Genomic DNA, 24,994 nt, shown 5'->3' on the forward strand with positions numbered 1-24,994 from the left:
CGGTGAAGAAAGTCAGAAACTACGTTTCTAAAAAGACGAGCTCTAAAGGCGAACTGTAACACGGCGACCTCCACGAGCGAGCTCTAAAAGCGGGAACTAAGAGCGAGCAAAATGTAATATACTTCCTTGACAGAAACGGTAATATTGGAAATTAATTGTCTATAGATGAACATTTTGTAAACCTTATACGATCGACACGTTTATCGCCAGAGGATTCTTTTGCAGTGACATCCAAAATATAACGGGAACATTAATAACGAATGTGACGAAAATGATTACTTTTGGATTTTATCAATAGAGCATCTAGATATTTTAACAATGTTAATACTCTTCGAGTACATCAATCCGATGCAAAATGACGCGAATGCTACAACATTCAAATTTATAAGCCAAATTATTACGCATTCGATTCTATAATTAATTATTATTGCAGTAATTAATTATATTATTAGAATTAATTATAACTAATACAGTTAACTAATTTTGATATTAATATGCACGTTAATGTATTAGCTAACTGGTTCATCGAGTATTTTCACTTTATTTTAGCTTTCTCTTGCGCATAAAATATATAACTATTAAAATGTGATATTCTAAGCGCTCGGACGAAACGTGACTAATCAAAACGTGGACGTCGCAATTAATTTAAATCATCCGTCAATTCTTGCAGCCCGCGTTCAATATTTTTACTGACCGCGATCGTGTTAACTGACAAAAATATTTTTAATGAAATAATATTATGAACATAGAAGTGTCAATTTTAACAGAGGTAACTATTAACGCTAGTTTCCATTAGTTTACGAAAGTAACAACAGGACATTCGTTCCGATTTATGACCAGCGTTATTGTAATATTTACGGCAACATATGAGCCGTTTATTTTGAAAGTGGCATAAGTCGCTTTACCGTAATGAAAAGTGGTGATCTTTTAACTTTTATACGAAATTTGCAATTGAAAGAAAAGATACGGAAGAGTCGGAAGAGTTGCATCGGCGAGAACGCGCGAGAGAGAGCGCGCGCGCGCGCGCGTCGAACGCGGTGGCCGAGCAAAAAGTTGATTATTTCGTGAAACGTTGCATTAATTCGTGAAATCCGGGCCGGCGTGCTCCGTCACCGCGGGAAGCGCTTTACGCGGGGGAGGAAACGCATTTGCTCGCGGAAGGACCGGGGTCGTTACACCGTTTCCTCCGCCGTCTGTTCAACTCTCGTTCGAGCAAGAACTTTCGGCCAACATTTTCGTGGTTTCTCAGCGGGCGTCGACTCGCTCCGAGGAAAAACGACGGAATTATTCCGGATAGCTGGTGCGCGCCGAAGCCACTAATTCCGACGTGTTCGGCGACGCGGCGGTCTAACGACGTCGGTTCCGGACGCGGAACCGAGGCGAGATATCCGTGGACGTCGGAGAACGGATCGACATCGACGGCGAACGACGAGGACAACGACGGCGACGGCGACGACGACGACGACGGCGACGGCGACGACGACGGAAGGGTGCAACGGTGACCGCAACACCGGAGTGCATCGCAGCCTTATCGCAGCCAACATCCATCCAATGCAGTTACCGGTTGACTATGCACATAGAAGAGCCGCACGCGGCATCGGCCGGCCGATTTAACCGATTTAGCTGGCTAGATATGGGGCAGAGATGCGTTGTGCGAGCAGTAACCGGGATGTCGGGACATTGGGATGTCGGGATAGAGGACGTCGTAGTTCTCCGGATGGAAAACCGGCGGAGGAGTACCAGGCGTCCTTGGAAATCGGTTATCGTGCTAATTGACTGTCGATTATCGGGGGGTTCGTGTTGTTAACGATTATACTCTCGGCGGGATTCCATTCGATTCGATTCGATTCGATTCGATTCGATTAGCAAACACGATGGAACCTCGCTTTCTTACGAGGAAAGATGCCCAGATGTAACTCTGACATACTGATCAGTCTTTGCGCAACGGTAGAGCTTTAACTTCTGAAGCTAATGGTACAGCCTTTCGGGTGTAGATGGTTAATAGCTTTTTTTTCAGATATGACGTTCTTCGACGCCTATGTTTCTTGTTTCTTGTTATCTTTCGAAATGCGCACGTAGCTGATTATTTTAATCCTAGGTTTACGGAACCCGTGTAAATCATGGGTCATCACTAATTTTTTGATCCACGATCATTCAGACAGCGAAGATACATTTACGAGTTATTTATTTGATATACATAGGTATATGAGCCGTTTATTTTGAAAGTGGCATAAGTCACTTTGGTTTTAAGTCGATATATTTAAGGGTTCGCGTGTTTTAACACGTTTAAAAATATGGATGCCAACTTTCGAGAAGATTTACTTGTATTTGTTATCTCAGGATACTGATATATTTTTCTCGGTATAAATAATTTCGTATAAACATTAAAAAATCGCCACTTTTCATTACGGTAAAGCGACTTACGCCACTTTCAAAATAAACGGCTCAAATGCTAGTTCCGTGCGTTCCGGTTCGCGTACGGACCCAACCGGCCGACAAGGTTAACCCTTTCGCTACGGCGGTTCAGTCCGCCGTAGCGCCCCTCCTGAACGGAACCACCCGCCGAAATTGTGCACATTGCGCGTGGATAGTGTATTTGGGAAGAAAAGGGATTTTTCTTTAAAACAATATAGTTATAATTTCTGCATAAGGTATAAAGTTATTTAATAGGTAAAAAAAGTTTCATTAACAATGGAAAAAGTGAAGAAATAATATATAATATACAGTAATAAAATAAAACATAATATTCATAATACACAAAACATAATACATAATAATTAGTCCTAAAGTTAGTACTTTCGATTTTCTATCCCTTTATGACATGTAACACAATAATAATGGGAAATGCAGGTAGAACAAATATAACTTGAATGGTGTGTCGTTTATTTCGGACTGTCGTTTGTTTGTTTCGTCAAAAGATTCACGCAATAGTAACAAGAGGCGGTGCAGTCCAAGAATTAGGTCGCGATTTTACCAGCATGTCGGATATATCCGGTGTTCGTCCCCAGAGGGCGATCATGTGGATGTCGGATATATTCGGCGTTCGGCTCCGCGAGTGTTCATATGGATGACGGATATATCCGTCGTTCGGAGCGAAAGGGTTAAGGTTGGAGCTCGCGATGAATATTTCGCGGACCCTTGTAAACATGATGGTTGCCGACGCGACCGGCAAAAACTTCGCAATTGCCTTTGGTTGCTGGGCGCCGAAGAGGGCGCCTCGATGGTTTGCATCATCAGCGGCGAGCGTTTCTTTTCGCCGGCGGAGAAAATGTCTGGCCTGGTTGCAAAACGGAGCAGAAAGTCCGTTACCCCTTGGGAAGGGGCGCAACATCATCGTCGTCGTCCCTGTGTTCGCTTTCGCCTCGCTTTCGCGTCCCGTCGTCGCTTCTTGCCGGGCCGTGATGGTTAACAAGCTTAGTTTAAACACTCGTTAGACCGGCTTGATCGTTGTTTCGTGCAACCAGCTGGGTCTCGGAGCTGTTGCACCGATGCCGGCGAGCCGGCCCCGCAAGAAGAGACTCAAAGCTGCTTACACGAGAACGTGGCTGGCGATAGAACGAATTTCATTCGACAGCTTAACCCTTATGTCAATAACGAAAATTGTCGACGTCGTTCAATAACCGTAGCGCTCGAGAATCACTTTGACGAGCTCCTATATTTAGCGCCGGTCTTTTATTATATATAACGTTTATGTAATCGTGTAAACATTCATTTTCGTTCATTTTATGCGGCGTGACCAGTTTACATCGATCCAGTCTGACGAACTGTTGTTGACACTGAAAAATGTTTCAAATGCAAGTTGAATGATTTCGGAGAGCATATAATTCGATGTTAGTAAGATTTTTATAGGTAAACGGGTAAGAAAGGTGGGAAGGTCAATTTCATTTGTTTACATGGAATCGCATATATTTTGTTGCGCCAATCGATGCAGTTCGTTACTTTTTATATGAAATATGTTTAGAAATAAAAAAAATAAAATAATCTAAATATATTTAGAATATATTTTAAGTAAGGAGGATGCCCGGGTATACCGGCTGTTAAACAAATGTATATATTGGGCTGTTTTAATAGTGATAATAATTTATTTATTCACGTATACGGGTAAAAAAGTCTTTATTACAGAAAAATGATTTTATATGCTAAATATAACAAAACTTTACAGTACAAAAAAATACAGGTACGTAATTATGGTACTATATTCTATATACTAAATAAATTATGGTACTTCCGGGAAGTGAGGGAAGGTTCCTAAGGTCATTGAAAGTAATTCTTTCCTCAGCGAAATTGCAATCCGTGGCTTTGTTTACGAGTTATTAACGAAAAACAGTGACCAATGAGAGGCGAGAGCAGCTAGTACAAGATGGCCGAGCCAACGAGCGATGAAAGCACAGTCCCGCTGATTGGCTCGGCCGTCTAGTGCTATCCTCGCGCCAGCCGATCTCGCCTCTCTCATTGGTCACTGTTTTTCGTTAATAATTCGTGAACGATGCCTCGGAGAAAATTTTTGTAAAGGAAAAAGTTACTTCGAATGACCTCAGGAACCCCTCAATCTCCCGAAAGTACCATAATTTTGGGACTCCCTGCATAATAGATGAGAGATTTTATCAGACATACAACCAGTTCAGTTCGGAAAAAATAAAAGAAGAAGAATACAAAAGAGAAACGAATAGAGAAAGATAGAAAAATAGCTGCGTTTCTGAAGGATGGGAATGAGCTGTGAAAATAATTAGGAAAGAGTTCACAGTGATCCGTATTAATTACTGAACGGTTGAAACAATTATGATAAAAAGGTAAAAGGTAAAGTGTACGATGAAGTTCGGAGGAAAGGGTAATTACAGGAAATAAAAAATATTTTAAAGAGAATGTGCAGAAGAGTATCCGATCGCCGACGTAAGGGTTAAGACGCGACGGAACGGCCGACATTTCGCATACGGCGATCGTCGATCGTCGAACGGTAGCTCGCGTTGATTTAAACCGCGAGGAAGCAACGTTTACGGATCCGCTTGCGGTTATTAAAGAGATCTATTGGCCGGCGGCAGGCGGCGGCCTGGCCGGCCCCGTCGCAAAGTTTTAACGTGGTTCGCGGGATAGTAAATTAAACTATCGCGGCCACGAATCGTGGCCGTTCTCCCGGCAACTTCGGGCCCGCGTTACCGCCAAATTAATGTCCTCCTCGCGAGACGGCTCGGTTCGCCGGAGCTCGCGCTACGCTCCCGGGCCAGATAAAAAGTTTAATTTCTTGCGTGGAGGTGTGTACGTTCGGGCTGCGGTCCGGAACGGTAAATCTCGCCGACGAAAACTCGCGAGACGTGGCTCTCGCTTCGACCTCGCAGATACGAGAGGCAGAGCGCCGTGTGTCACCGAAACGGCCGACGACGTCCTGGAATTTCGGAACGGATTCGAATTTTCCGAAACCGGGCTATCGACTGCGAGAGAGAGAGAGCAGCCGGGAAATTGGCCGCATTAATCTCGGCCCTTTAATTAGGGCGGACCATGAGAAACGCGGCGAATTTTTATCTAAACTGTCTCCGTTCGAGCATCCCCTACGGGAGGTAATTTTTCCCCGATATTTCACCTTCCCCCTTTCCCCCCGCGACCAACGAACCCTCCTCGACAAGGCGCGATGGAGTACACTCACCGTCCCTTAAAAGGACACTCAACGATGCGCGCATTTACCATCGAGTCCCCTTCTCTCGCACACCTTTAAACGCGTATCTCCGCGGTGAAATACCTCCTTCTTGAAATCTCACCTAGCGCCTTCGCTACAAGCTTCCCCCGAGACGCGTCTCATTTTTCACGACCCGAGCAAGTTGTCGGCCGGTGACGATCGAGACACGATTTCGTCGAGCATTAAATGCACGAAAACCACGAAACGCAGAAGCATTTTCTTCGAGGACAGTGTATCCGAAGCAACAGCGTTCCTATAAGACCTCTTAAAAGGACATTCCAATGTGAACCATTAAAAGTATTGATATATTTTGTTAAATTGTCTTGCAGAATATTGGATGTTCAAAAATATATCTAGAGAAATTAGGAAATAATAAAATTAAATTAAGAAAGTTACAGCTGGTTGATCATTACAAAACGTGGTCCGTCACCAATGTAACCTAATTGAAGTTAACATTGTATTGTAAACGAGTACTCAATCAAACGTTCTTTATTCTAGTTTTGTAAGTTTGATTGTTATTTTCTTATCTATTTATATTGTACAATAGGGCTCTATAGCCCGTTCAATAAATACAGAAATAGAGAAATAGAGAAATAGAGAAATAGAGAAATAGAGAAATAGAGAAATAGAGAAATAGAGAAATAGAGAAATAGAGAAATAGAGAAATAGAGAAATAGAGAAATTCTTCTTTTTTCTCCGACACAAAATTCTTTTTTTCTACATTTTTTTTAGGCTACCATCTTTGAGAAAGCAATAAGAAAAATCTCATCGTTGTAATAGATTACAGATAAGATATTGACAGTTTCAAATTCCTTTAATCTTTCTTCTATCCTAAATTGCAACCACCATATTTTTGTCATAAATGCATAAAATCCGCAGTCTGATTATAAAATTATAATACACAAGTCCTTATTTAGGGTTCAACAATTCCAATAGTAAAATCAATTATATAATGTTATTAGAAGCCAGGATGTTTAATTTGCGTTTGCTGTGCACATTGCAATCATATTGTTTCTATTTACATTCCAATTATTATTATTCTGTTATTATCACTGTTATTATCATTACATCAAACATTCGCAAAAAAATTGAAAGGGCATCTGGTTCGTTTATGACAAATAAATCAAAGTAAATGTTACTTCAAGACAAGCCGCACGCGTTAGCGTCTCTATCGATTCAAAATCTAATATATCGATATTTCTTAACTCGACCTGCTACAAATCTTGCCACGCGACGTGCGCGGGACTCGGTAACGTCAATTTCAACGAGCATTTCGTAGATTTCCACGGTGTGTTGCTGGAAAGATTCATTGGAACCGCTGATGGCGGTTCCCGGGTTCGGTTTCGAAAACAGCTATTCCAGGAGCATTCGAAAATCGTCCGGTCTCTTGATGATGTTGATTCGATCGAAGATGGAGGAGGATAGCGCGGGAGCGGAGCAGAGAGGAGCAGAGCGAAGCGGCGCGGCTTCCGGCAGCGAACGAAGAGGAAGTACGTGGTAAGACCACCGATGAATTGCGAGTGTGTTTGCGATCGGGATTTAGCGGATTAGTCTGGCTACATGGAGCTCGCTGGGCGGCTCGCACGCGCGCGCACTTTATAAATCCCGGACGAAACCAAACTAATTAGGTATGTATATAGTCGAAGCGGCGCCGCGGGACACATAATTAATGCGGTGCACCGGGTAAATGAGAAATTAATTACGATATGGAAATCAGAAGGATCCCTCGGTCTGGCTTAGCAGCGTCGTTACCTGGAAACAGGGGACCGGTCGACGCGAGGCGAGGCGAGGCGAGGGACGCGAAGCGAGACGATGCACCGCTGCATTTCTTTGACACACGTGCAAAACGTGAGGTGCAATGACACCGCACGAGCCAGGCATATACCGGACGCGCGCGCGTGTCGTAACAGGAAAGAGGGACACGCGCCGGACAAAACTGAAACAACCTTCCACTGGATCGAATCGCCCGAACGTACGACATGCAATCTAGATAGAAACATGTCCGGACACCTCCACGGAGTCTCCGAAGACGAGACTTTGCACCATCGGCGACAAGCTGTGCGCTATATCACCGATCCCGCTCGGGACAAAGCTATTCCTCGTCGTTTCCGAACCATTCTTTCTCGCGACCATGTGCCCCGGGACTCCGGGAAACGATACGAAAGAGAAGTACCCACGAGATTCCGTTCACAAAATTTCCGGATCTCGTGGGGCCGGATTCGAGAGATTCGAAATGTACTCCTTCGCGTTTTCGACAAAAAACAATGTCTTGTCAGCAACAACGACTTTCCGATTGCAACAATTTCTTCGAAGGGAAAGAAAATTCTCATGCTTATCGTGTGCCTAAATTTACTCGAATGCGAAAATATTGGCGACGAGAGATTCGAATTTTATTCAAATTTTTAAAGGACGGAATAACATGGGACGTCGGACTCGTCAAAGTACGGCAAGGGGTTAATGTTCTTCTCAATTGACATTGCAATACATCGATGCATAGTTCCATCTTTCCATAGGATGGCCACTGGACAACTGAAGGGTTTGAAAAAGTCATAACTTATTAATTTTCAATCTTCTTTATTTTCTTTTTTACTTCATTTTCTATTTTATTTTCGTACGTTTATTTTTGTGAGCAGACAATGACGGTCATTGAAAGGATGTTTTTCACGTATAATATTGAAAAATGTCCGCCGATTATGTTTCCAAATAGAGTTATAAAAGATTAAAAAATCATGCGTTTGTGAAAGTTATGTTTGTTTTATATCATTCAGTCATTCAATGGCCATTCTGTAAATTTGAGCTAGGATATACAGACGTGGTCAAATATACGTGGCAATCTTTAAGACGGCATTTGTTGATTGTATTTTATAATAGCAATAATTATACTACTATTACTATATATATTACTATTATTATTATTACTATTATATAACAGTAATATTATATATTATTACTACTATTATATAACAGTAATATTATATATTATTACTACTATTATATAACAGTAATATTATATATTATTACTACTATTATTTAATAGTAATATTTTATATTATTACTACTATTATATAACAGTAATATTATATATTATTACTACTATTATATAATAGTAATATTTTATATTATTACTATTATTATATAATAGTAATATTATATATTATTACTACTATTATGTAATAGTAATAATAATATAATAATAATAATTTATTTGTATTTTATAGCGTAAATGAGTACAATTATTGTACTGCAATAGTGTAGTTCATTTGGCTGTTAGTATTATAAAAGAAGTACAGTAATTTCTCCCTAATCTTTCTTCAGCTTGTAAACAAAAATGGACAATTCGGGAATAGGAGATACGATTATTCGAGCCTTGCATCTCGTATTTACAATTGTTGACAATCGGCGACTACAAAAATGAGTCGCGAGGCTCGAGTAATCTTATCTCTGCTTCCCAAATTGTCCATTTCTATTTACGAGCTGATGGAAAATTAGGGAGAATTTACCCTACAGGATTCCGTACAAGTGATTCCAGATCGCACAATTCCAAGTAAACTGTCGCCGGAGAAACGTACCGATGCCGAAAGTAATAATTAAAAGCCGATAAAGATCGTGACGGCAGAGACAACGCGTCGACCGAGCACTCGTGTCGGTTCGAGGAGCATCAACAGACCGGTGAAACACGTCCCGAACGTTCTCGCAACGTCTCCTGGCAGTCCCGTTTTTATGACGCGTCGACGATACCAATTTCGTTCCGACGTTGAAGAAGCCACTCAACTGTTCGACCGCTCTTCTTCTGGGTCAGCCTCGATTCTTCGTATTAGCGCGGCTCGAAAGAGGATTCCAGTGGAATCGGTTTAGCTGGACGGTTAAGTATCGAGTCGAGTATTGGGTTAACCCTGTTGTTGAACCAGGGCCAACGAAACTATCCAGTTTGCCGTACGTGTTCCTCGTGGCATCCACCGTGAACTGCTACTCCGTTACCGCTAATCTAGTCGAAGACCGGGACTCGCCGGCGTGTCCACAACTTTCCTGGACTAGTTTTTGGAATTCGGCTCGCCCGAGTTTCTTGCTGTTCATTCGAAGAAACGGGACAACGGCTCCGGAAGGATGAGCAGCCGACGCCGGTAATTGGCCGCGTTTGATTAAACAGAAACCAACGGACGTCGAACCGTTTCCAGATTTAGGGGGAGACTACCATGAATGGGACGCTCTTGTTTAGGAATGTTGTCTAGTAATCCTAGTCCGAAACCTTCTCAACCCCTTGCCGTACTTTGTCGAGTCTGACTCGTCATAAAAATTTCTAGTAATAACTAATAAGTTATCATTAGAATTAGAATTATAAGTTATTATCAGAATTATATTCACATTTTAATGGACAGAATAACATATATACTCTATTGAGTATATATGTATAACATATATATGTATATGTGAATAACATATATACATATATATAGTATACTATATATACTATATAGTATACTATATAGTATACTATAACATATATACATATATATAGTATACTATATATAGTATACTATATATATATATATAGTATATATATATAGTATATATATAGTATATATTCTGTCCATTAAAATTTGAATATAATTCTAATCTCTCGTCATCAATATTCAAGCATTCAAGTAAATTTAGGCACACAATAAGCATCAATTTTCTTTCCCTTCTAAGAGATTATGGCAATCAAAAAATTTCTAATCGCAGCAACTGCGAAGAGAATGGTACGTCAAGGGGTTAAAAAGTGCATTTTGTCCCATTCGTCAATCGGTTGTATCGAATGGGACAGTGTAACTGTCATACATGTAAATATGTTTTCTTGGATTTTGACAAAATTTTTCTTCTATTTAAATAAAGTCTTAGTTTGTATAAAGGCAAACGTTTAATGTGTATATTTTCTCAACTGCACGCACCAATACATCTCGTTCGAAGCGACGCTCGCTGATCAAGCGACTCCGTTCGCAAAGGATTAAATTACGTAAATCTTTCTTCGCATCGTTGGTTAATATCACATTTTAATATTTTATGCCTGCTCATAGAAGGAAACTGAACAAAACTAACCGAAATCATCGAATAGAGGTATCATAAAAATGATGTTAACAAATATCCTAAACATTAGTTGCATAACAAGCAGAAAAAAGATTTAGATTTAGATTTCATTTACCCTTTTACTACAGATCTTGCACTGATACCAGTCTTCATTTCTTCGTAAATATGTTTCTTTACAAACTTGCCATTCGGCATTCATCTTTCGCTTCTCCTCTCGCGTTACATTTATGTTTTGTAATAATTTTCCTATCTGATCCAGATTCTATAAGAACGAATGTGGATTTGATAAGAATAGAAGCGATCGTTGATAACTTCACCGTTAATGCGACCTCATTCAATAACCCAGTAATAAAAAAAAACCCAAAGAAACCTTCCACCATGATCAACCAACTGATCGGCGAGTAACATCGGACTCGAGAGTTTGCTGATGTTCCGGCGATTCGAATTCGAGAAACAGAACACCGATTAATTACGCAGCGGTAAAGGCTATTGGGCGAACCGAACATCCCGAGCAGCCTCGGGCGCAGTGAAATTTCATCCAAGAGGGCGATTGAACGTTCCCGTCCCGACTGGAGGCTTCCCACCCAGCCTGTTCCCGAGAAAAACCGTAAAATTCGAGCGCAAGGAAGCTTCGAAACGATCCGGAACGCTGTAACTCAGCGGTTCGATAGACGGGGCCCGAAACGCGGCGACCAGCAGCACAACCGGCATTCTCCGATTTTTGAAATTTACATCGCCGTTTCCTTCCTCGCCGATGCTGCCCGCCGGGCTAACTTTCCATCGCTAACGAGTCCGAGAGTTTACTAAAGTATTTTCTTTAGTGGATCCGCCGGAGAAACTCCGGGTCCACCCCGGGCTCCCTCCTTCGACTCCGTCCAAGCCGCCCGGCACAATCCACTTCTCACCGTTATTGGATTCCAGGCTTCTTCGCAAACGAACGGGGGCAACGCGTAAATTCGAGACAAGACTACAACCGGACCACCTACCGAAATCGCGTTCGTGCCAACAGCGAGACAAATTTTTTGGCGCGAACACGATCCGATATCCTACCCCGTAGCGGCAACATTTTCGTCGTTCATACGAATACCACTCGGCACCGATGAAACCGAATCCCCGGAACGATCTCAATCATTCTCTTTTCAATGGTAATTCCGCGAGACGTTGTAAGTATTAGGTCTACCGGAAAGTTCTGTCCGTTTCTGAATTGAAATATAACACAATTTTCATACATTTAATAATATTTATTGTAGAATATAGTTTCCATCGTTACTTATGACTTCTTGACAGCGTATGGCGAAGGGTTAATATTTCATGAACGTCAAAACGACGTTCTATTTTTAGTCGCTGCTTCGTCTGTCTTTTTCGCTGTCTAAAAACAGTACTGTGCAGAACAGAACTTGTAAAGATAAATGTGAGAACACTTTCAATTGACAGTTTTTTTTAAATAGAAGACTTTTTCCGACTGACGATTGCCGAACGTGGACTAGTGTCTACCGGATAGGTGCCTGAACGGATAATATATTAGGTCTACCGGAAAATTCTGTCCGTTTTTGAATTGAAATATAACACAATTTTCATACATTTAATAATATTTATTGTAGAGTATACTTTCCATCGTTACTTATGACTTCTTGCCAGCGTGACGGCAACTTGTAAATGCCATTTTTTGAAAATGATTTATTTTTAGAGGCGAAGAACTCAACTAGTGCTTGGTTGACATCAGCTTCGGTTCTGAATTTTTTTTCCTGTAAAAAGTTTTGCAAAGAGAGAAACAAGTGATGATCGGAGGGTGCTAGGTCTGGGGAGTACGGTGGATGCGACAGAATTTCCCAGCCTAGCTCTGCGATTTTCTGACGAGCCGCCAAAGCAGCATGTGGTCTGGCGTTATCATCGGTAGCCATGTTTTCACGATCGCGTCTCGCTTAATAATGACATGAGACATCTTTGTTTCAGTCTATTTAGGAGAGTACATGTGTGTAAATGCAATGATAAAGAGAGGTAGTCATATATGTCTCAATCAACATGTGCATACGGATTGAAACTTCAAGTGACACCATCGGACAGAACTTTCCGGTAGACCTAATAATTCTGTGATTTTGCAGTCTTTGGTGATCTTGAATGATCTTCCATAGTACCATTCTGAAATCGTCTCGGTCGCGGCTATCGCACCGTAGTAAAAACAAATAATATTCCGTTTAAAAAAAATAAACATCGATGTCCATGAAATTTCGTCAAAAAAATGAGCCTGGAAAAAATTCTATTTCATCGTTGCCATGGATAATGACATGAGACATCTTTGTTTCAGTTTATTTGGGAGAGTACATGTGTGTAAATGCGATGATAAAGAGAGATAGTCATATATGTCTCGAATCAACATGTGCATACGGATTGAAACTTGAAGCGACACTATCGGACAGAACTTTCCGGTACACCTAATACATCGACTGTGTTGCAAGCAATGAATATTTGATGAACGATTACAAATGAACGCGTCGGCAGACGACTACAAAAGTGGGGCCATTGATTTTTCGCGGGCCCGCGCGGTCTTCTTGTCGCGGGACCGCGGCTACGTACTTTTGTGCTCCAACGGGAAAATGAAGATCGAGTTCATTACAAATGGCCTGGGCCGAATTATTCAAATTTTTATTATGATTAGCCTGGAAATTATGCTGGTCACGATCTTCCCAAAGCACGGTTTCCCGTGGACGCCGGCGAAACTACCACTTTCCTTATTTTCAATTCAGCTTTTCCAAATTTAGAAACGCGCGTGACGCCGGGCTCGGTTGAAAAACAAATTTATTAACAAATTAAAACAAATTCGTTCATTTCTTTTTCGCTGTAACTGTGATGTAATTTTTATTTTTTATTATTTATGAAAGAATCCTTGTTGCTGCTACTCTAATGATCTTGACCCTGTTGACCCTGTCTTTGGTGATCTTGAATGACCTTCCATAGTACCATTCTGAAATCGTCTCGGCCGCGGCTGTCGCACCGTAGTAAAAACAAACAGTACTCCGTTTAAAAAAAAAGAAACATCGATGTCCATGAAATTTCGTTAAAAAAATGACCCTGGAAAAAATTCTATTTCATCGTTGCCTTGGATAGTATTCGAGGTGGACAAAGATTTTGGCCCACCCTGTATATCGACGCAATGTTCCCAAAGTACCGTGCTTATAGAAGTTTCGGCTGTGCACTCTGCGATCTACAGGATAGAACGGAGGCTGTAATTAGTAATTGTTAATTACCCGAAACTCGACGTTTCGCATCCGCCGTTACCGATCCCGCAGCGATCTTCCTTCAACGGATCGGATCCTGGGGATCTTCTTCCTTGACGGACAATCCGACGGAATCCGTGCGCGAAACGAGTCGAACTTCCGAGAGCCGTTTCTTGGCTGCACTCGACGAACGTCCGCCGCTAATTGGCCGCGGCGCGGCGGCGCGCCGCTATCGGAAAAAGTTGTTCGACGAGCTTCCCCCGAATCTAATCCCGGCTCACGTATCCATTTAACATTAATTTTGATATTCGCGAGGCGTGCGCGGCAACTCGCGAATAAATTAGAGAACAAGTTCCGCGCGCGCGGGAATTTGTGCGAGTAGTTTCTCTATTTTCCGGCTACCCCGGGCCCCGCGGCTCGTTTGCACAACACGATCAGTAAAAGAGAACATTCTGCCGCGGAGGCACGTTCATGCAGCCATTTTAACAAATTGTTTTTCCCGGCGGGCCGGCCGGGACGAGGGAACCGGGGCTGTGACGAACGGGCCACGTGTAAAAAGCCTTGCATTATTTCGACCTTTCGTTCGATAAATTCCAAGTGGCTATCTTACCGCCGACCGACATTCAATATGTACTTCCGGGTCTTATTAATGCTGCAGGATACTGTTTGCTTCGCCGGCTTCTACGAATTTCATTTTTCATTTAGAGCTTCGGTTTATCGACGGTGAGACGGAGGGGAGGGGGAAGGTCTCCCGGAGACGAAAAATGTTGGATCTCAAAGGGACCGGATTTTCGTCGCGATGAAATAAACCGAGGAACGATAACTCTGTGTTAGTAGAACGTGTATCGAAAGTATATACAATCGGTAGTACCAGTCATTCTGTGTATAGGGTGTTTCTTTTCTCCTGCCAATGAAATATTTCTGTTATTTTTGCTGACACGAGAAAAGGTGCGACGCAACAAATATGTTTGGTCCAAATCTACGAATATTATGATTCGCGTGATCTTTCTCTCGAGGTCATTTTTTTTTTTAAGTTTTGAAAGTAGCCGCTATTTTTAACGTTTTAATAACGCTTTAACCAGTTAATGTTTTATGGCCTGGCGCGTTTTGTCCATCAGTAACAAAACTTTAAAACTAATACTTTTTCGTTGCAAATAATCTCCGACCTCCGGTACAAAACAGTTGTAAAACCAATTTCGAAACATGTCGCAGGTAATCCATGCTTCTTCATTGGCTCGTCAGTGATACAGTAAATTCTACGTAATTGACGCTCAGCTTGGAAATAAAAATGGACTATTTGGGAAGAGGATACGAGTACGATTATTCGAGCCACGCGGCTCGTTTTTATAGTTACAGATTGTCAACAACTCAATTAATATTAATAATATAAATTATATAAATTTATATAATTAATATTATTAATATTAATTGAGTTTTAATATATATATAATATAATATAATATAATATATATAATATATATAATATATAATATATAATATATAATATATAATATATAATATTAATTGAGTTTTATAGTTGTTGACAATCTGTATATATATATATATATATATATATATATATATATATATATATATATTAATTATATAAATAATAATATTATTTATCAATTAATATTAATATTAAACTCAATAAATCGTACTTCCTCTTCCAAAATTGTCCATTTTTGTTTTTCAAGTTAAGCGTCAATTGGGGAGAATTTACCGTATATGTTTGGAAACTTGAACAAAAAATTTCAATTCAGGCATCGTAACGCGCGTCGATCGGGTCCCCGATAGAACGAAAATCCTGACGAGATTTCAGAAAAGAATTGCACGACAATAAATCTGGACTAATTTGAAACCTCGAAGCCTCTGTTTGTCTCTAAAAACATTGGACAATTTTTTCGGGCCTGACTATACACATGCATATACATTTGTAGATTGCAGCATCCCTTTCAAGGGGACACGGCTGTTGGTACACGGCTCATTTTTGTTGTTTTCCTGAAAGAGGCTCGCCGCCATCTTTACAATGGCATGAACTCGAAAAGGGTACTCACTGGGATGCTCGGGCTCGGTGTTGTTCGCATCTTCTTGAGCAGTGGTCGGTTTTTTCGGCTGTGCGCTGGCAAAGGTCGATACCTCGATGCACGTCACTGCGATCAATATCCACAGCATACTGACGAACGTCTCTTGACAACTTCACCCTCAAACCATCCTAACGACGGACTTTCGCGTCTTGTTCTCGGGACAAGGATCGGTCTGTAACTGTAAAAACGGAACGAGCGCATTAGCGTCGATAGATTTTTTAAAGAATGTCGAGGCAAGGTGACCCCTTAAGAGACATTCGAGAATTAAAGCTGAAACTCCTATGTAACGCAGCGTTCTCTTTTGTTTAACTCTCCGCTGTCGCGATTTTTCTGCGAAATATAATATAATTGAAACATAGTTTCTTTTATTAGAACGCGATATCTCACTTCCAAGTACGTTTAATTAATAGTTAATATGTTAATTGTGTCACGCCAGTGTCCACGAAAGATACACAAAGACAGAACAACTTAATTAGCTAATATTAACTATGTTAGTATAATGATCGAACATGCAGATAAGAGAGTATCGAACGGCCGATTGTAGTTATTGTTCATAACAAAATGCTAACTCAGATTAGGCTACATCGGCGATTTCGGGAGCCGATCGCCTACAAAAATATGTCAATAATAAATATATATTAATATACATATAACATATATATATTAATAAAAAATATTATATATATAATATTTAAATATAAATATACAATATTTAATATAATACTATATTATATTATATACAATATTATAATATAATATTATATATTGAATATAAATAAATTGAAATGAATCAATGGCGCAGCTTAATGAATTATTCTGTATACAAATTCTGGCAATAGTATCAAAGAATGAATAGTATCAAAAATAACAAAAAAATTAATTGTTGCCGTGCATGCTGCACTTTATACCAAACAACTTTTGTTCGAAACATATAGTTTACAAGAGAGAATTAAAGTAAAGGAGTTAAATGTTTCACGTTGCATAAAAGATCCTAATAGACTTTGGCATACTTAATAAATTGTAAGAAAAATTGGTAAAAGAATTCTGTCGGTCGCATATGCGAACGACATGGCCCACGCGGCAGTCAACGCGTTAATTACATTCTTCTCGTTACAATATCATCCCCTAATGTCCCAGATTTTATCACTCTATCGAGAAATAAAATCTGGGACAGTTTCGCCGAGTGTGACAGCGGAGTGTCGATGAAAAACTAAAGAAATATGTAAAATAAAATGGCGTACAGAACAGTCGATTTGGACACGATTAAATTTTAGCGAATGCCATCGAGCAACAAGCGTGCGAACTCGTGACTGTCACGGGCTAGTCACTTAAGGGGTTAAACCGGGAAGCATTTTACAGCAGGGTCTCGTAATTCGCCAACGCGCGTCGAGTAGGACGAAATTACATTACGGTAAAACTCCGTTTACATATTCAGACGTTACGGACACGGGACATTGTTCACATAACGGCAGCTCGCTAATTGTCTTCTCCGGCCGGCTTTGATGAGTTCGCACGATTGAAAAGTGCTCTTCAGATAATTGCAGAACAAATAAACGGCGTTCATTCCACTGCAGAAATCGATAATGAAATAATTATTTCACGAAATATGATTAATCCAGCGTCGAACCGCAAGCGATATTAAATCTCATCGAACAACGTATTTTATTGTATTTCCCCGAGATCGTATTTGCCAGGGATGCAGAAAAATCCACGGTCTAATAATCTTCTATTGTTAAACGAGCGTTCGCAAGTTCTCTCTTCCCTTGAACGGCGGTTTATCCAGCTTTTTCAATCTTCATAATTCATCTTTTTGTGGTTGGCGAGGAAGAGGGGGGGAGAGGAGAGGAAGAGCACGTTTTAATAGGGAATAAACCCGTTCCGGATTATGGCCGGCCACCGCGCAGGGAACTCGACATTAGAATTCGATCCGAATGCTGGGACAAGAAACGGAAAGGCTCGAGTCGAGCCGATAACCGGGCGGTCCAAGATGTCGCCGTGAAAATGAAATTATTTCAAATCGAGTTTCATACGCTCGGTTTCACCGTCCGCTGCTGTCCCTGCACCTGCACAACCATCTTTAAGCGTTTATTTCATGTCGGAAATTCGGCAAGATACGATTTTCGGCTACTTCTTTTGGGCACGCCGGAAAATTCACGTTGTAAACATTGTTCTACAAGTAAAAAATAAGACTGAAATGTTATACAACAAAAGGTCCGCAAATGCTTCGTTAAGAATTTGTGACGAGAATACAAAATATAATTTAAACGTTGCAAAACGAGCGAAGGATTTCCCATGGTTTCTAAGTATTTTATGGGGATATTTCTACAGATCACGATAAAAAATGAAATTCCGGTTTTCTAAAAGAATTATGGCACAGAAAAACGTTTCCTCTTGTAAGCGTTTCTTTCCGATTAAATGCGAAGTATTTTGTCCGATGCAAGAGCACCGAAAATAGAACAATGTCGATATATGTGTACAAACGTCTCTTGTTTTTATAAACGAGCGTAGATATTGTTACGATCGACTAACAATGTGAAGAACATAAAAGAAGAATGAATAAATTCAGCGAACATAACACATGCGTCGTATGGCAATTTTTGTACAACGTACAGTGGGCAAAAAAGGTATTCGCACACCTTTCAAAAACGGAATAACTTTTTTTATGAATGGGCCGACCGATCTGAATTTTTTGTGGGGATGTTAGAAGGATTAGTTTACTAAACAATGGTTAAAAAATTATTTTGGAAAATTGCAATTTGTGGACACGATAAAAGAATTTTAAAATACTGTTTTCCCAACTTTTTTATTAGTCTCCGTAACGAAAATTTAAGAAGCGCATTGCGTAGATCTCGATAAATTATATGCTTGCTGAAAATTTCATCGATCATTCTAAGTACAGCAAATTCTCCCTAATTAACGCTCAGATTCTACACAGAAATAGTTAATTTGGGAAGACGAGATACGATTATTCGAGCCTTGCATGTAATGTCGCATGTAATCCATGCTTCTTGATTGGCTCGTCAATGATACAGTAAATTCTCCCTAATTGACGCCCAGCTTGGAAATAAAAATGGACAATTTGGGAAGAGTCAACAATTATAAATACGAGATCCAAGGCTCGAATAATCGTATCTTCTCATTCCAAATTATCCATTTTTGTGCAGAATCTGCGCGTCAATCAGAGATTATTTACTATAATAGTAACATTTAAAAACAGCATTCTAGTTATGATCTAGTAGACTGGTCCCTCTATCACCAAAAAAGAAATTCAAGTGGTTTAATCCAGTTCTAAAAAATGTTATCGCGTTTTGAAAAGTGTCCGAGTATTAACGGGCGTCGAGAAAAACGACTACCAGTTCCCATGGTAAACAACCCGCACCATACACCCCGTCTATGGAATGATATCCCGCAAGCCGTCGGTGAAAAAAAATGAGGTTCGCGCGGCGTCGATACCGTATTCCGATATGACGGCTGTTTCTTCGGTTCGCCCCCGGCCACGGCGGCCGCACACAGTGCAGAATTTCATTTCCTGTAACCAAAAACAAACCCGACAGATGATAGCGGAAACAAAGTTACACGCGCGCGCGCAACGGGTAGATAGAGTCTGCTCGCAATTCGATACCGGCTGGCCCGGGAAAAGAGGGTTATCGAAATTTCTGGCCTCGCCCGCCAGGAAACAATTCATCCGGGACCGTAATTTCCTTCCGGCCGGCTACGGCGCTCACATGGAAACAGAAAAGTGTCGGGGCTCTCACGGATTAGATAAGAGGCGAGGTATACCGGACCGATGGCCGGAGAAACGTCTTTCGACGTTGCGGCGCCAAACGGTCAAAAAATCGAATTCCTTTTGCCGGCCGGCCAAACCAATTTTCCTCGGCGAACTTTACCTCGACGAGTATTACTCGAGAAATTTCCGATAAAAGTGCTTATCGAAATTCTCGGCGCTACGTCGGCCATGCCGGAATATGTATGCAAAATACATACCGCGCCGGCGCGACTGCGAGCTCGTGGTAAATAAATTCGCAATGATAAGATGCCCGCGCTAAAGATAAGACGAGAAGCGAATACGTGGACGATCTTTGAGAATTTCTCTCTCGAAAACGGGCAAACGTGTCGCCTTTTTCACGCGACACTTTCATTTTGAATGGCTGTACACCTGACACTAAATGCACGCGAATTTCCGTTCGATGAGGATTTGGTCGCGGAAATAGAAAATAGAAAATAAAATGTATTGGAAATTGATGTTGGTATAATAAAAATAGCTTAATAAAAAAGTGATTATGACATTTTACAAAAGAAAAGTCAATTTTATTTGGTGTCACTATCGCTACTGTGATTTGAAACAATCAAGCTTTTGCTTTTAATTGGCATAAGTTTTTGGTTGTACATATTTGTTTCATACAGCTTAATAAAAAAAAATATGATTATGACATTTTAGAACAGAAAAGTCAATTTATCACTTATATCAATGTATCACTGTCGCTACTGTAATTCAAAACAATTAAGCTTTTCTTTTTAATTGGCGTAAGTTCTAGAATGAACATATTTATTTCATACAGTTTAATAAAAAAAATATAATTATGACATTTCAGAAAAGAAAAGTTAATTTACTGTAACTTTTAATTCATAAAAATTCATCATCTTTGATCGCTTGAAATATTCGGAAGTTCGACTCCATTTTCATTGCCATTGTATATTACAAATTTGTTTGAACAATTTTTTCTCAATCTTTTCTTTTATTAAGTTCGTATATTTGCTGCAACGTTTCGTTAAATTTTGTCGAAATATTTTAGCTAATATTTTAGCTAATTCAAGACCCTCGCAAAGATTTACTGGCTTGAAAAATTCGGATCGTACAAATTGACAACGGGTATAAAATAAACCGCGTAAATAGTGTTCAAATTAGACAACGAATCTTTATGCAAAACATAAACGTTCCTTATCGATTACGTAAACTACGAATGCGATAAAAATATATATATATATACTCATTTAACGATGTCGATACATTGGCACCAATGCGACAGTACTTGTGAATTCCTTTTTGTGCCATCACTGTTCCGTGTTTCGTTCATCAAATTTTCCTATAAATAAATCCATCGAATCCGCGGCCCAGTTATAATTTAACCGCGTGAGAATAGACTCGCGTAAATTGCGGGACGGATGCAGTTCGCGAGCAATTCTCGTAAATTTTTCATCGAGGAATATCGATTATTTTAAGGTCGCGGATTCGCGGTGTATCCATATATCCGTTTGTTTTTTTTTTCGGACTCGGCGTCGTAAAATATTTAAAAGATCCCGCAGCAGTCTACTGCTTGTCGTTTAGGGAGGGGAAACTCCATCTATCAACCAGGCGAATGCTATATACATACGGAGGATGGCTCGAACGCCGCGCCGTCCGACCGCGAGATTAGGATTTAAAGGAACGTAAACATATTCGCGAGCAAATACCGTGCATCGTAAAACCATTGAACGATTCGCGAAATATATTCCTGGTTTACGGTTCGCGATACGTTATACCGAGAAGATCGACTCTGGAAGATAGCCGGCCCGAGGTGGGGGAGACAGTAAAGGTTGCGAAATGCTATCCATTCTGGTTTTCAAGAGCTCAACGTCGAAATTATCGTCGGAGATAGCGATCTCCGCTGCGAAATTACGGTGCTCGTCGCGCCATTACGAGAGACCGCTTTTTACTCGCCTCGGCTTCGTCTTCGGCTTCGTCTTCGGCATCGAAAGCCGGCGCCGAATACATACTTCGGGAACAGGCGGAAGGAGGGAGGTTCCGTCGAAGCTCGTCCAACGAGATCGGAAGAGAGAGAGTTGTCTCTCGGATGTGTTCCGCATCCGACGCACGGAATTACTTCAGTCTACTTTCGAGTCGAGTCGAGCTATCGTACGCTACAAACGTGACCGGGGATCGTGACACCGGAATGATATTGTTGTCTGCTGTTGTTCGGATCGAGCGGAACGACGCTGTCTGTCATAATCGCAACGACGAACCGGCGCGCGGAAACTCGACGCGGCGCGGAACGGCGCGGAGCGACGAGGCGATCGAAGCAATGAAACTTTGTTGCCCGGTCGGCCGCGGATCTTTACGCAAATTCAGCCGTTTGCTGGGCGAGAACTTCTCGCGAAATCCAGTTGCGCGTTTTGCTCGAACAAAATACCGGCGAAACTCTGATTACATATTCGGGGGTTTCAGTTTCGAACGGGGTGGAGTGTGCGATTTAATTCGCACGTTTTTATAATCGTGTATCGCGCGCTGCAAATAAATAAACGTGACTGCAATGTAATACTGCCTGAGTATCGCGCGTTGCACGCGCCGTAAATAAATAACGAGCTGAATAAATAAACGCGACGAGTTAACGTTCGCGTGCATTTTTGTTGCATAAATAACGGTACGACCAATCGGAAGATATCAATATTAAATTGGTGGCTGTGTGGGGAAGTTGCATACTGCGAGACCTCTCCTTAACTCCTTTTAGGTACGGCTGAATTCTGCGCGAGGCTGTTTCCCTGGACGGCAGAGTTTGATATGTACTGTACACAGTTTGATGCTGTATATCCCGTCTGTATATTGTTGACATTGTTGTAAATCAATGTGAAGACAAAAGATATGCGAAACAATGCACAGGAAGATCGAATGAGAGCGAGTGAGCTACTAGAGTGAGCCACTACAGGGGGTCTCAAAAATGTCCCGCAATCCGAAAGTGGTGGGTTCCTTAGATCATTTGAAGCAACAAAATTTCAGCCGGAAAACTTTATTTTTGTGGAAATTGTAACGTTTTCTATAGCTAAAATTTTGTTCCTTACCAAAAAGATATGTGTACAAAATTAATCTCTATATATTTGACTTTGTCGTAGAAAATCCTTTAAAGGAATATATTTGCAAGATTTTATGGTAAATATTACTGGTAGCTGATGTTCACAGGGTTGCCCTCCCCTTAACCCTAGAAAGATAACCATATGACAACGTACGTAAAAGATAACCATACGCTTCAGAGGCGCATGCTTTTCTAAGGCGTCAATTTTATACTAACAATGGATATTTATTTAAGTTAATCTAGTCATTTTAAAGGTTTGGCATTATTGTAAAAATAAAATGCATTTATATTATATTTTTTTATATTTTAAGTAATTTTAAACTTAAATCACTAGACCTCAATGAAAAATTAACAAAAATCAACAGTCTTCGCAGGCGCCTCTGCGACGTAGGTTATCTTTCTCGGGTTAAATCAGTCAGTCCCGATAAGCGAAAGATCCGGGTTCGAATCTATCTGCGATCGGTCGACGAACTTTCTCCTACAGTTTCTAATCAAGCATTATAATTTAAACAAAACTGGGTCTGATATTCGGCACCTTTCTCTTACTATCAGAAAAGCAATTTATTCCTCATAATTCTTCGAACGCCATGCTCTACGCGGCAACGATCGTAAGTGCGAGAAATAAGATAAAACAATGCGAAGATGCGAGAACTTGCAGCGTCGAAGCGAGAAAACAATGGTCTAATTATTCGTGTCTTGTGATCGATAGTACCAGCGTTTGAACGAGCCGGCGCGGCGCGTCGTGCAGCAAAGAATCGCGCGCCGTCGTGCATTCTCGAGCGGATGGAAACGGCCGGGAAGCGAACGGCGCGATGTAATTGGTGGCCAATTTGTCGTCGATTCGCGTTCGAAACGAGAATCGAAGTGTCTGAGGGAGGGTCCTCGGGGAGCGGTTAATACCGCGCGAGCAAGCGAGTCGAGCCGAGAGAAAATGACCGACGAGACGACGCCCGCTGAAGACGCAACGTGGACGAGATATCGAGAAGTTCGAGTCGAGTCACTTCTCGCCTTTTCACAGGGCTGTTAAACGGCCATTAGCGAGGTTCGAGCGCGCGCGCCTCTTCCGCCCCTGCGCCCTGCTGTTCATCGGGGTGCCCTCGGATTTCTAAAGGCCCACCGACATTCGGAGAAGCGTCCGAGACGATTAGGCGACGAATACCCGACGCGACGCGGGGCGACGCTAATTTTCTACTAGCCCCAATCAAAAGGGTACGCTTCGGAATCGGCTTAGAAGATCCGCTAATCAGTTTACCTTTAATCCCGTTCCAGAAATCCCAGCGAAAACAAGGAGATCTCCTTTTACCTCGTCTTTTCCCGACGCGATAAGGAAGTTAACTCACGAACGCATATTCCGTACCTCCCCCCGCGAAATACGCCCGTCTATCTGCTGTTTCTGAAAGCACTCGATATTTTTCCTCCGGGGTTGGACAGCCCAAAATTCGATCTTCCACCCTCTTGCGAGAGTGCTCCGAAGTCAATGCCACTTGATTACGCGTCGAAATTTGCAGAATTGACAGCGGAAAGTGTCGAACGGCGCACAGTGAAGTACATACAGTGGGCCACAAAAGTGATAACAGAGGGACTAGTCTATTAGACGAGAGCTAAACATTTTTTTTTAATTTTGTCATTACTTGGAATGAAAAGTCAAAATTAAAAACCCTCGTTTTCTTACTTCTTATCTGAGTCTATAACGATAATTAAAAGACGTCTTTCGCAGATCTCGGTAACTTATATGCGTGCTGAAAATTTGACCGACATTTTTTTACGGATCCAAGTAATATTAATGCCAGCTCTCCTTTGTAGGTGCTTTAGATAAGTGTGTATTTTACTTTACGTTAAGTATTACATATGTACTGTATTACCAGTGTTATTGTGACTGAATTGATCAATTCATACAGAGTTTGTTTACGCTTCCAATGAAATTTCGAACGCATGTTTCGATATCGCGTTAATATCGATATAAAAAGGATTAACTACCAATTCGCGTCTGTAGAAGTCTTAAGTTCGATCAAATAAGACAAACGAAGACCCGGCGAACCATCTAGATTAATTGAAAGGCATTCTGTCGATTATATAGCATCATTTTCCTTCAAAAACAAACGTAACCAATAGGCGCAAATTAGCTTAGAGAAAGAA

At 41.1% G+C, this 24,994-nt stretch overlaps 1 protein-coding gene across 2 annotated transcripts in view; it reads right to left on the reverse strand.

The window, feature by feature from the left end:
• The window catches only part of LOC117219293 (protein turtle homolog B), a 329,095-nt gene that overhangs the window by 299,912 nt on the left and 4,189 nt on the right, over window positions 1–24,994 (reverse strand). For both annotated transcript variants that reach the window (XM_033468332.2, XM_033468329.2), the window contains exon 2: window positions 16,005–16,212. In XM_033468332.2, the coding sequence (XP_033324223.1) occupies window positions 16,005–16,122 (118 nt within the window). In that variant the 5' untranslated portion in view covers window positions 16,123–16,212. The remainder of the gene's footprint in view (window positions 1–16,004; window positions 16,213–24,994) is intronic.

Source organism: Megalopta genalis, chromosome 2 (genome assembly GCF_051020955.1).
Source record: "Megalopta genalis isolate 19385.01 chromosome 2, iyMegGena1_principal, whole genome shotgun sequence".
Classification (NCBI taxonomy): Eukaryota; Metazoa; Arthropoda; class Insecta; order Hymenoptera; family Halictidae; genus Megalopta; species Megalopta genalis.